Source organism: Hetaerina americana, unplaced genomic scaffold (genome assembly GCF_022747635.1).
Source record: "Hetaerina americana unplaced genomic scaffold, ioHetAmer1.1.p SCAF_3, whole genome shotgun sequence".
NCBI classification, from domain to species: Eukaryota; Metazoa; Arthropoda; class Insecta; order Odonata; family Calopterygidae; genus Hetaerina; species Hetaerina americana.
The window spans coordinates 45245840-45259547 of NW_027286874.1; the positions used below are offsets into that span (position 1 = coordinate 45245840).

A 13708-nucleotide genomic window follows, 5' to 3' on the forward strand; every position below is an offset into this window, starting at 1 on the left:
TCATCTTCATATGTGATTTAGGTAAATTGTCACTATCATGCCTTCTCTTGCTATTTGCACATACTTAATACAATATTTATCTCAATACATGCAATTTATATCAATTATACAATTACATGTGAAGTAGCCTCCAAACATTATGAATGATTCAATGAATATAAACTAAAAGTAAAAATTTGCTGAATTAGGCATTTTTAAATTCAGAAGCCATAATTAATTCACCACCAAAGCTATACTATCTTAATATGTTACAGTCATATCCAGGGTTTCATGCCATAAATATTAGGTTCATTCACTGAATCAAGCATGTCCTGAGATGAGTACGCTGAAAAAATATTCCTATGAATAAAAATCTTCATCAAATAAGATATAAGGTGCATAAAGAAGTGTTAAATGTATTTAATTTAGTATAATGAACAGCCACCTAAGGTTATGATGGTAACCCAAAATTATGACGGTCACCTAAGACTATGACCATGATACCACTAACATTTAGAGCTTGCACAGCAATAACAATAACTCCTATAGCATTTCAATTTTATAATATGAGAGCAATGAAAACTTTAAGGAAGCATATTATATCACAAATATGTACTACAATATTGAAATTGGCAACTGTTCTGTAGATTGAATTGCCAAATTTAAGAAATACATTAAAATGACAACAAATAAATAACAATAATTGATATAAGTTTTCACTTCCAGGAAACAAGAGATTTTAAAATTGATACAGAGGCCAGTTTGGCTTGAACGCCAGGCAGTGACACTCGGATGGTGTAAAAATGTTGGGTAAAATAGACATCTATTAATGCAAATCTGTAAGATATCATGGCTTCATGAAAGGATACTGCCAAAAAATATGCCTCCGATCACACAAGGCAAGAGAAGTAATTCTTCTTTAGGTATGAAAGACATAACTACAAGAGCCATTACTAAAGGCATGGTAATGTTACTTGAGTGGCTACAATGCTATGTTGCAGAAAGGAATGGGAAATCAGTACATTATCATCCAAAGAAGTTGCAGTTAATTAATATTTAGTCTCTACTGCTACACAGACAGAAACTAAAATAATAGCATAACTTGGTGCGATATTACATGTTTATTTAACTTATCATGAAGAAGTAGAGTGGAATTTGGAAAGAACTATGAGAAATGGCTACTAACATTAAAAAATACAGGTTAATAACAATAGGAGACTGGAATATGTTTATCAAAGAAGACTGAGGAGAGGCAGTAAGAAAATTTGACAAATTAAGAGAAAAGATCGGAGAAATCACTTGAAATTTCATCCCAAGCAGCCCTATGGAGTAAATATATGGCATATAATATGCAATGCAGATGCTTCAATATATATCAACATTAATTTATAAACATCCATTTTCTGGAGTCATTATTAAAAAAGATGCAAATAATTACTGCTAATAGAGAATTTTCATAACTTACTGCATTCTAGAGGAAAATAAAATTTAAAGGACTGAAATTTCATCCTGGTGTGAATGTTGACAATGATAAAAATTCAGAAATAATGTAGTGTCAATGCGTCTTTAGAAATGCAAAACTATTAAGAAATGCTGACAAGTGGAAATTATTACAAAATTGGAATATAGTTTGATCTGTCAGGTGAAGCCTTAGAAGATGAAAATGCCAAATCAGTGCTAGACCGCATATATAAAGAAATAACAAAAATTAAAGGTGTAAAAGAGAAAATGGAGATATTCTAAGTTAATAGAGAAAGTAATGTAAAGTTAAGGGAACATTATCAGGCCATGCACATAAAGCTCATTGATTAACTAGGGATATTTTGCCCTCTTAATCATCAGACTAGTAGAGAATTTTTCTTGTTTGCTTTTCTGTCATGCTTTAATAGGGAAACTGTTATCCTCAGTGATTATCATCATATGCAAGCTTGGAAAGAGCTCATTAGCTGGTTTATTTCAGCAGAATGCCAATTCAAAATTTCCAGTGTATTTGAAAGTCTGCAAAATAGACTAATGCATTGAAAGACTGTTGAAGATTATATGAAATGAAATTTTCAGAGCCTTAGAATAAAACTTTCATCATGTTAATCTCAGCATTACCATTAGTAGAATTATCTCCACTGAATGTATGAAATGAATTTTATATTTTTATGTTGATTTACACCAGGAGAACCAATCAGCTTAGTCAGCTCTAGAGAAAAGTATGTATAATGCGGAAGAAAATGAGAATTATCAAATGATGAAGATATGGGGAAGTTTTGAAAGATGAAATACTACAATTTCATAATTCAAACTTTTAGAATTCGGTTTTTTTGAAATGCAGAATTTATTTTTTCACCCACTACATTTCTTCTCCTTTGATAGGTGATGATATAATTTCAAATGCTTATTAATTGCATGACTTTTTCACAGAGATGCTCTTGATATTGAAGGCATATTTTCAAATAATACCCACTGCAAACTTCCCCCTGAGAAGAATACATATGGAAAACAGAAGTACAGGCTGACTGAATTAAAACTGCATTGTACTCAAACTTTTTACTGTGAGGCCCAAAAATATGATGGCCATAATTTCACTGCATGGGTTGACTTTCCTAATGATACTCCACTGGCAAATAAGACATAAATGGATTGAAAGATGCTATTTGAATTTTTCCATCTTTCTTAGCAGAAATAAATCAGGCATTGAATTCCTTAAAAACTCTTAATGAAAACCCCATACACATGATGCAAGAAGGAGGTTTATCTTTTCAGGAAATGAATATGAACACGGGAGAACTAAGATGAGCAAAAACCAGTCGTCGTGCAAGAAAAGTCTGGGAGGAATGTATGAAAAGTTTTAGCATTGAAGTACAAAATAACCGACCACAGGTGAAACTTACAACAGTCAACTTAACTGCTGGAAAAAATTTCAAGGAATGTCATTCCAAATGCAATGCCATGTAAAATCTAAAGTGTTCTATTGTCATGGAACACTATGTGGAGAGGAGAGAAAAATATCAGGAGAAACTTCATGGTATGAAAGAAGGGAAGACAGAAGATTGAAGGCTTCAGACAACAAGGAAAACAGTAAGAAACTGATTTTCAGAATGATAACGCAGTGAATGATATACAGGGAGGAAATACATCCAGAATGGTCACCAAGTAACCTCATAGCTAATTTATGAAACTGAAAGAGGCCAAGGGAATCCCAGAAGAAATCTACTCTCTCTATACCACACAGGAAAACAGAAATATGCATGAATATAAGAATAACTACCATTGATGCAATGTATGTTTAAAAATTTTGAAAATAATGATAGCAATGTGAGTTATCATAAAAAATAACAGAGAGCACAAAACCAGTCAATTTTTATGGTAATAATGGTTTCAGAAAAGGATATAGTGACCTATGATTACCAAAGAATAATATGCACGGTATAATGAGGGTTGGCACCAATCCAATGTGGATATTCCCCTGATAATATGTAGAGCAAGGATGGAGATGGGGCAGAAATTTGTTTTGTTGCCTACGTCCTTCTAAGTTCATTACAGAAAAGCAAGAAAATAAGTAAGAGAAAATGAAATTCATATATTCATGTAAATTGTGGGTCAAATCAGAGTTATCTGATTTATGATAATATGGTTGAGAGAAAATAACAAGTGATTGGGATGTTCATTTGCTTGAAACCAGATGAAGTAATAAAACTTAGAAATTAATATACATGAAACCAGGGTTACTGCTCTTGAAAGAACATGCCAGAGTTGAATCAAGAGAGCAAAAACTGTAAATGTACATTATTGATGTAAAATGATCTAACATTATAGAACACCTAAAATATAATGTGCAATAAGTCCTCTAACAAGCAATTTTTCTAAAATCAAAATTGATATTTCAAAGTTTTTGAACATATATTGGTGGGCACTAAGTCTTCCATGGCCATTCCAATGCCAGTTAACTATAAGTCTAGTATCTTAGATCAAAAATCAACACTGCATCTACATGTACCAATTATTCTCAGGTGGAGGTAGAATCCTAAGAAAAGCATAGCAGTCAAATATGTAAACACAACATAACAACTCCTATGGAATTTCAGGACTGAAGAGATGACAATTAAGTGAAAACAGAAAAATTACCTGTGTAGATCCAGAAGTCCCAGCACCTCCAGCGGATACTGTTGAGGAACTAGGTAAAACCTGCCTCAACAGTGAATTTGTTGTGCCAGGTCCAGATGAGCCAGACTGAAGTAGAGATATGACTCGGGGTTTCTGTTTGTTAGTGAGCATTATTTGCCTTTGTACCTCACGAATTATCCTCTGCTGTTCCTGAACCCTTCTTAACCTCTCCAGTTCCTGCCTTTGTGCTGCCAAAGTCTCTTCGTCCAGCTGGCTCTCATTCATCACTTCACGAATGTTTCGCCTCATATTTGAAAGCTTTCGTTCCATAGTAGTCTTATTCTCCCCACTGCTGTCCTTACCCTCATCTGTACCGGATGTTCCACCATTACCAACTTCCCCACTCCCTTCCTTTGCACTGGTCCCGTCACCTGCTGCACTTTTCTTGGCCCTCTTCTTCATTTTCTTCCGCTTTGTCCCGTCTGCACTCCCATCACCACTAGCCTTCCTCTTTGGCCTCCTAATGTTCCTCTTTTTGGGACCCCGTGGATCCTCTCCAGTCCCTGCACCACCACCACCTCCACCACTACCGTCAACACCACCGACACCACCCCCTCCCGGCTCCTCGCCTCCCCTCTCCTTGCCGGTACCACCGCTCCCGCCCTCGCCGCCCTCCATCGCCACTCCCCCCACGTCCCCCATGCCCTCCCCCTTGCCCCCATCAACGCCCTCCTCGCCCCCCTCGCTCCCGTCCTTCGGCTCCTTCTTCACGCACACCTTGCCCCCCTCCACCCCGCCTTCCCTGCCACCCTCCGCCCCCTCATCCTCCATCCGCACCTCCTCGCCCTCCTCCCCCTCGTCCTCATCCTCCCCTTCCTCGTCCTCGTCGTCCTCGTCTTCGTCATCGTCGTCGTCCTCCTCCTCTTCCTCCTCCTCCTCTTCTTCCTCCTCATCTTCCTCCTCCTCCTCCACACCCGCCTGATCAGGGTGCGGCTTCAGGAAGATCTCCAGGTCCATGTTCTCCGAGCCGCCTCCGGGGCCCTCTCTCTCGCCGACCCCCTTGGAGCCCTCCTCGCCAGCACCCTTCCTCTCCTGCTTCGGCAGCACGCGCTCTATCGTCACATCGCCGATGCGAGTGACGAAAGGCTCCATGCCTACGAGGGAAGAAGGAGGCGGTCAAAATAAAACGGGATCAGCACCGGTGGGCCTTCACAAATAAAATTTACTAGTTTTCATTGTTTTCTCGGATTTTTGCCAAAAATATTTTGGAAATAAAAGCTCACATTGCAGGTGAAGGTATGGCAATTGAACAAGCTACTTGGCGTAATGATCACATATTACATAGAGAAAAGCTAAATTATCCTTCAACGTGTTACACATTAAAATGTCAATCATTTAGTCTAATGTTTGGCAGAGTTAATACCTTTTCAAGGATAGAGTACGATTTAAAAATACATTACTTAACAGCAAAAACTTCAAGCTTCAAAATAAAGTTAACAAAACAGTTAATTACAATCAATTAAGCTTTCCGTATTGTAAAATTTAAAAAATTACCATTTTCATAACTTCTAATATTTGCACACTTGAATGTGATTTATCGTACCAATATGAAGGGAAGACATGAAAAAAAATTCTTAATTATGAGTCATACATTTCAAATAATTGTAAATTTCACTCTGTCTCTAAAAAATTGGATAGGATTGTTCATAAAAAAACAAACAAATCATTACCAACGTGCAAATGGTGATATAATGAATTACATTCAATATGTTTTGCACAAACAGTTTAAATAGGCTTCACGTTGCCTGAATTTCCCTTTCAAAAAATACCTGGCCGGGTGATTTACAAACGGTAAATGCTGTAGATTGGGAAGATATCCTATATTATTACTAAATTTAATATAATTAAATTTGAAAAAAAAACAGATTAGTTTCGTTAATCATCGTAGATTTAGACGTTACTGTAATCGAAAATGAAAGCAGGTTGTCCATTAATAGGCTACGTTCAAAATTCAGGCTGCACCAGAAAACAGTTCACCTCCGTATTTCCTTGGAATTCTAAAGCCATATCATATAAGAGATTAAAGATTTATGAAAAATTCCGAATAAAACAATCCTGAAGCAAACGCAACAAATTTCGGGCACAGAGCAAAGCGGGGTATAACTATCTTTCCTCGCCAAAATTCTCTCACACAAAGAGATAAGGAGGCACTCAAATAAGGTAAGCAGATTTTGAGGTGGTGATGTTATCGTATCTCTTTCTATGTCATATGCATATTATTACCCTTATTGTTTTATTACGATTCTTGTATTGAGTGGTATGAAGGATCCGAGGGGGAGGGAATTAATCTTGCGGCAGATGTCAGACGTTTTGAATAAATTACAACAAGAATGTCTCACCGCTGGAGTAATCAACAGAAATATTATCCTATGGTGCTCTTTCGATCGCTTCACATAAAATATAAAGGTAGTTTTATTTGTAGTTAGGAGATAAATCGGCAAATTCTTATTGCTAAAAATTCTTTATTCCTTAATTTTGAACTATTACAATGTGGCTACTAGTACGATGAAATTAATGTTAAAATCCATAATTATGCATGAAAAACTGTGAAAAAATTCACGCTTACAAATAAGCATCCAATGTTTGAGAAAAATAAGTCTTAGGAATGACAGATAAAAAATACAAGTATTAGATAAAAAAAGTACATGAATTACATCTGGCCAAGGGATATGACCAAGAGGATATCTCAATCTCATGATATTTAACAGGAAATTAAAGGGCCAAATAAATATCATAACTGGCCAAGGAATTAGCTAACGGTTCGAAATATACGGCAATGTAATCAAAACTTTTGAAGGTGATAAAAGAAATTAAACAGTCAAATTATTATCCTATTTTTATTTTTTATCGTCAGGAGAAATCTAAAATTAAAGACCATTTTCCAACACATTATTAGTGGTGATCTACCGGTTAAGGTAGGATCTGGATGGACACTTTACACAGTAGTAACTCCCTTGCCTCGCCCACAAAACAACCTGATCTCTATCACTACACTAAGCCCCTCTTCTATTCCGCTGTACGAACTCAACTCGTACTCTTCTTTTGCGTGCATTTTTAATAGACTCCTGAGAAAAACTGAAACCATACATTACAAGGAATTCGATTAAGTATGCCTATCGGAAGAATTTCACCATTTAAAAATTCTCTCTGGCGTGAATCCTTAAATATTACCCAGACGGGCATAATTATCCTGATCGCATCGCAACCCGCGTAACTGATGTCCACGCCTTCCATCCTCGAACCGGAGAAAATTTCTCAACCCATGGATTCCGAGAACAAAGCGCTTAAGTAAATGCAAGCAGATGTGGTTTAATTATTTTCCTTTCGTTCCTTTTGGTGAAGGTGAAATATTTTTTTCGATGGAACTTTCAAATACTTCACAGAATTTTCGCGAGATATTCATCGTTTCAAATAATAAATACATTTATAAATTTAACATAACCTTTCCCGCCAAGAAGAAACAACATCAATTTACACTACATAACTTCAATTGCTATCCTCTATTCGCTCTATTCTATCCGCTATTGACCTCTCCCAGATTAATAGTTCATCATCTCCGAAAAAGAGTATCTACATTCTCTATATTGCCTAAAAATGTCTCTGGTTTGGCTGTTGCTTTTTCTTTAAAACATTTCTCTATCGCAGAAAAGGATGATGGTCTTTTTAGAGATAGCATATTTATTATAACCTGCGGAACCTGTCAGGTTATTATTCCTCAAACAATATAACCGAATCATTCGTTTTCATATTTTTCATTTACACGTAGCCACCAAGATTTGTATAATTATTTAAATACTGGGGGAAATAGTCGTTTGGGAAAAATGAATTTTATCTTGATTTATGATATATAATTATTTATGATGTCTTTCCCAATGCAATGCCATTTATGTTGAAATATAGCTTGAAGAGTGGACATTTATTCCGTAGGTTGTTAGAAGCATATTTAGAAATAAGAAAACGAATGATACGGGAACATTATTTCAGGAATAATATATTTACAATACCATTTTTAGGGACAAAAATGCATCCACCACCATTTTAGATCAGCCTTTTTATGAAAGTGAAAAAATAAAACCGTTAGCTTCTACAACCCTTCAACATTGAATAATGAACAACTTTACTGCAGCGATAAATGCTCCAATTTTGAAGAAACATAACTCAAGCAAAGTTATTTTGAGCACATTCCCATGTACATTCTCATAAAGAAATTATACACTTAACTCCATAATTCATCTATAGCCTTGCATTTTTATCGCAACATCCTGCTTCAAGGCGCTTACATCAGCACTTCATGCAGTGACTTGGGCCTCTTATTAGGTTTCTTCCAAGTTGATCGCATGTAACATTCCGCGTGAAACGGAAAATTTCCAGAATATCTCTGATTTGTTAAGATTTTTACTATTCAGTTTTGGCGCACCCACTATTTTCTGTAATACACTTTTGTGAGCTGTTTTATACCTCGAATTCCTCACAGGACAAATAACCGGCGCTTGTGCTTGTAAGTTTTAACGAACTGCGCTATGTCAAGAAATATTTCTTCAACTAGAATAACATTAGATCATGGAATGACTTATCGTACTTCTATTTTATCAGAATGGTCATAACACACACAAGGCTACTATTGGAGGGAAATATTACAGTAAAAATATATTCAACAACCTGTAAAATAACTTTAGTGGAACCAATCAGTAATGATAAATTAAGGAGAATCAAGTAGGACAAAGCCCAATTGGAAGTTTCCATTGAAGATAAACAGCTATCATATGTACAACGCAAAAGATACATGATTTGATTGATCTTTCAACCGAAATACGCACAGGATGAAGAATTTTTTATGCAAATCGGAAAAATGTTAAATGGCAAAAGTACGGCCAGGTCAGAGTATGAAACGATGAATATGACTCGCTCGAAAAGAGGTTTTTTTCTCGTCTGCATATCGACTGTGAAATTTCTAAAAGTTAGGGTGATACCATTAATTTTCACCCTCATTTTTGAAACAAATTTTCAGGAACAGACCGTGTCGCAAGCATGCGGTCGAAAGGTATGCGAAAGACGTTACGGTATAACGTAACAAAGGAATGCCAAAACACGGGAAAATTTTATCAGACGCAGTCTCAAGGATAGCCAAAGCATACCAGAATTTTCACTTAAGGCCTCAATAAGTCAAAATTATAGGCTTATAGATTCGTGGGAGTGAAATCCACCTCCATGGTTCCCAGGTATGCTTCACAACCTTTCGTAGGTAATGGAGAAGAATGAAATCGGAGAGAACGAGTGAGAAAAAGAGAGGAGAAAGATAGACAGAAGAAAGATGATCTGTCCGTATATTTTCGTTGAATAACTGCTGCCAAAAGTTTACGTAGAGTACATGACAGAACAAAGATTTTACGATGATGATTCTCACGTGTACACTGTTCGCAGTGACAACGTTTTCGTTGCCACTGCGAACGTTCGGCAAAATTTTCGTTTTCATTTCAAATTTTGATTCTTTCTTAGTTGAACAGCGTCATGAAATTTTGAGGCTTTCAAATATGCCATTAGCAATGAATGTATAGAGTTAAATGGATAAGCCGACTCATTCGATCATAGTTCCAAAATCTCCAGATAACATTCAGATTTAAAGCTTAATGGAAGTTCGGAAAGCCATTGGTAATAATGGCTTGGGGCGACTGCGCAATAAAAAAATTACCCGTCCACAACGAAAACATGTCATATGTGACAATTGCAATTTCATCGTCCATAGATGGTGTTGTGGTCGATTAATTGTAAATAATTCAGATGCTGGCATACATTTTACACGGCCGAACATGGGACACAGGCTTGATCGCGCTCAAATCACTCGGATCCATCACGCGATACGCGTTTAACATTAATTTAATGCCGAGTTTTCAAAAGTGATCGAGTATTTACAAAACTCAGTAATCTAAAAACCACTTTCGTGAATTGGCAGGCTGTGAAATTAATTTTACAAGGACTGGTGGGATTTTGAGCTGGAAAATCAGCAAGTTGCAAGAGACTATTTCCACCATGTGAAATAAAAAATGGGAAATTTTATGAGGGGTTAAAGCACAATCTCATTTAAATCCCACAAATACACAATTGATCACATTCAGAGGCCAATATGATGCTCCAGCTTCCTATGCAATAGCATCGCGTTACTGGTAGAATTCCACATTCTTTAGAATAAATACGAATTCTTTTAACACACAGTAAATTCATTCAATAGGATTTACTAAGATGTGAAAATATATGGATAAACTTATTTAAAAATATCATCCACCACTGAATCACCTAATGAGTGAAAAACTCTTCGTAAATAAGCTTAATTATCAATTACGATGAGTGGTGAGACTAGAAAACGAGCGATGCCTTAGAATAACGAAAGGTAGCAGATGACGTGGATAACATAAAAACACTCGAATAAAAACGGCTGAAGGAAATCTACTATGGGGAGGTTCCATACACGCCATAACTATAAAAAGGTATTGGTTAGCACATATCTTACGCGCTTGTAAAACACATTTAACTACCCTCCTCCTGTAGTACTAGAAATTCCAAAATATTGTTCAGAAATAATATGTTTATGCACAAAGAGTAGTTTCGATATACAAGCGTCTTTCGCGGCTATTTTCGTAATCGCGACTATATGAAAAGCCACCCGATTTATCACCGGGATTTATACATCGACCCAGTCAATAAATACTGGTGATCCATTCTTGCCTTATCTGAAAGGATTATGATTTAGATGTAGAATTCATTGCCTGGCTTTAAACGCACGGATGACCACCCTCCGACCGTAGAGTTATTTCAAACTACCGTAAATGACCATTCATTACAACGAACCCTCATTGCTGCGGTCTTCTTATGATTCTTGGATAAATAAACATAATAATGGCTCTTTTCTTGAACAGATACTATTAAAACTCTGCTAGGGGCATCAAATCTCCAGGTATGCGGGAATTTAAAAGCATGTTCAATGTATTGGAGTTTTACACTCGTATAATATGCATTTCCACTCTTCTAAACATTTTCTAAAATCTGAAGCGGTGGTTACTTTCACCGGGAGCATAACCCTCAATCTAAGCTTTCAATCACGAAACATATGGCGTAAATGACTCGAATGAGGGAGACGCCCGTTTGAAAACTGCATTGACCAACGTCGGTGAATATGTGTTCACTATCAGCAATAAATATCAATGGGCAAGTCTGGGTGCATTTGGCGAACGGGCCAAGGAAAAATTGGAGACAACGCTCCAGTACCTTAAAGAATGAAAAATGCACATTAACATTCAAGATGAATCACACAACCTCCATTTAAACGTTCATTTCGCAATAACTTTGGCTCGTGGAGCGATTTTAAACATCCATAGCCCGCGTTCATGTTGATCTTTTACATAGCTAGTCTGAATACAAACGTGATTGGCGGTCATCGTCACGATCTTCCGGTCCTCTTAAGCCCGAGTGTGGGCAACACGCATCGTCACGATCTTCCGGTCCTCTTAAGCCCAAATGTGGGCAACACGCATAAGGAAAACCCTCGTAACCCTGATTTGGGATCTCAGTGCTTCAAAGTACTCTCCTGTTTTCTTCCCAAGCCTTCTCCTAAAATTTTTATCCGGAGTACTTGCTACTTGTACGTTTTTTGGCATGCAACAAGTGACTGCGGGCTCTGGAGGGACCTTACAGTCCACAGGCCTTATCTCTGTTTAAGTTTTCCATCCTTAATCTAAACGTGATGTCGTTGGACTACTGTGACTTTATAGTCGGTGCGTGGGTCACTAACATTCGGCATAAACTCTTCGCAAAACCCGATTGTGGACCTCCATTGTACCCTGTTTCTCTTTTATTACATGTACGTTCGTGTTTGCGCTCTCTTTATTTGCATTGTGCAAGTGATTTTGGCACAGACTTATGCAAGCCATAGGTAGACTGGCTACACGATTATATAAGTAATCGTGATGTTTCCTGGCCATAAGCTCTTTTTGAAAATAATGACAGTGAATTATTGAGCGGGTTAAATTTATCCTCCTTCCTTGTTTGCACAAATTATCTCGTCTGGTACGTCTTCCGCTTGAAATGGAATTTCAAATAAAAAATAAACGATTATTATCATGATTTTCCCAAATGTCGTTCAATTTCCGTTGCGCAAGCGGTGAGACAACGAAGTGCGCAGCCTTTTGATTCAAAAGGGGGGAAAAATCCTTACTTAATCGCAAGTACCAACCAGAGTACCATCAAAGCGTTTTACTGCACTTGCCCTGATAAGTTTTTCTCGAAAGATGGGCTCCTTTCTCTCTTTCTCGAACACGGCGGAGATACTACTCGATGAGTAATACATATCGGAGAGGACCAATTCAATGCTTATTTGCAACAGCGACGTCGTGCTTTGGAATATGGCATGGTGCCCACTGAATTCGGTTCTTCTTGTCAAACATAGAAGGAATATTACTATATATAGCTTAATGGTACAAACTTCTGAAACCAAAACATAGTTTTTTCAAATAACAAACAATTTCCTTAGGGCACAATAGCTTGAAATCTTTCCAAGCAAGTTACTTTTAGAGGAAAGATCACCAAAGCAAAATATTCCGACACGAAGACATATGATTATTACAACCTTACGTGAAGGTCCCAAACAATGACGACCAAATGAATGCGCTTTTAATTATTTGCAACAATGCTGTCCTCACTTTAATATTAAGTTTTACTAAGAAAAATGCGTATTGACATACGAAAGTAAGAATTCTACATCTACATCTACATCTACTCAATACCCCGCAAGCCGCCGCAAGGGCGTGTGGCGGGGGGTGCTAGGACACCACCCATAATTTAGAAAAGAAAAATAATTAAAAAAAAAAATCGCATGCAATAACGACAAAATCATATATAAAAAAAAAACATGGCATACATTCATGCATGAACACTTACACCCCACACACATGCAAACACTCAAACTACCAACTAACATACACATGCACCTGAAAGTATACCTAACATCTCTATAGTGTTTAATTTTGTTCCGACTTGTAAATTCAAAGTTTTTAATATTTCTAAAGTGACTTCGGTTTCTTGCTATTATGACTACTGATTGTTCGGGGAAAGAATGAGTATTTGTACCTATCTGTCTTGGAATCTATCTCCCTTAGTTTATCTTTGTGGTCTGATCTACCTAAGTAGTGTGGGGCCATTATAATTCCTTCAGTGTCATATTTAAACTCGTTTGTTCTGAACCTTTGTAAAAGTCTAAGCCTTGCTTGTTCTCTCCGCACTTCAAGTGGTTCCCAGCCTAAATCCCCTAAGAGACCTGTCACACTTGTGTTTTTATCATAACAATTTTTAACAAATCTAGCGGATTTTCTCTGGACTTTATCTAATTCTTTTTGCCAAATTTTCTCCCACGGATCCCAAATACTTGCGGCATATTCCAAATGAGGTCTAACTAGAGCAAAATAACACCTCTCTTTAACTTTTTCATTACATTTCCCCACCACCCGTTTTATGAAGCCAAGTTTCTTTAAAGCTGATCCGCATATTGTCCTGATATGTGCTCCCCATGAAAGGCGTGGTGTTAGAA

General features: G+C 37.0%; 1 protein-coding gene across 1 annotated transcript in view; it reads right to left on the reverse strand.

The window, feature by feature from the left end:
* LOC139690019 (uncharacterized) overlaps nt 1–13708 on the reverse strand; it is a 290228-nt gene that overhangs the window by 33958 nt on the left and 242562 nt on the right. Inside the window, exons 3-4 of the mRNA XM_071587198.1 lie at nt 5008–5228; nt 4096–4965 (exon numbers count right to left, since the gene is read on the reverse strand). Of these exons, the coding sequence (XP_071443299.1) occupies nt 4096–4965; nt 5008–5228 (1091 nt within the window). The remainder of the gene's footprint in view (nt 1–4095; nt 4966–5007; nt 5229–13708) is intronic.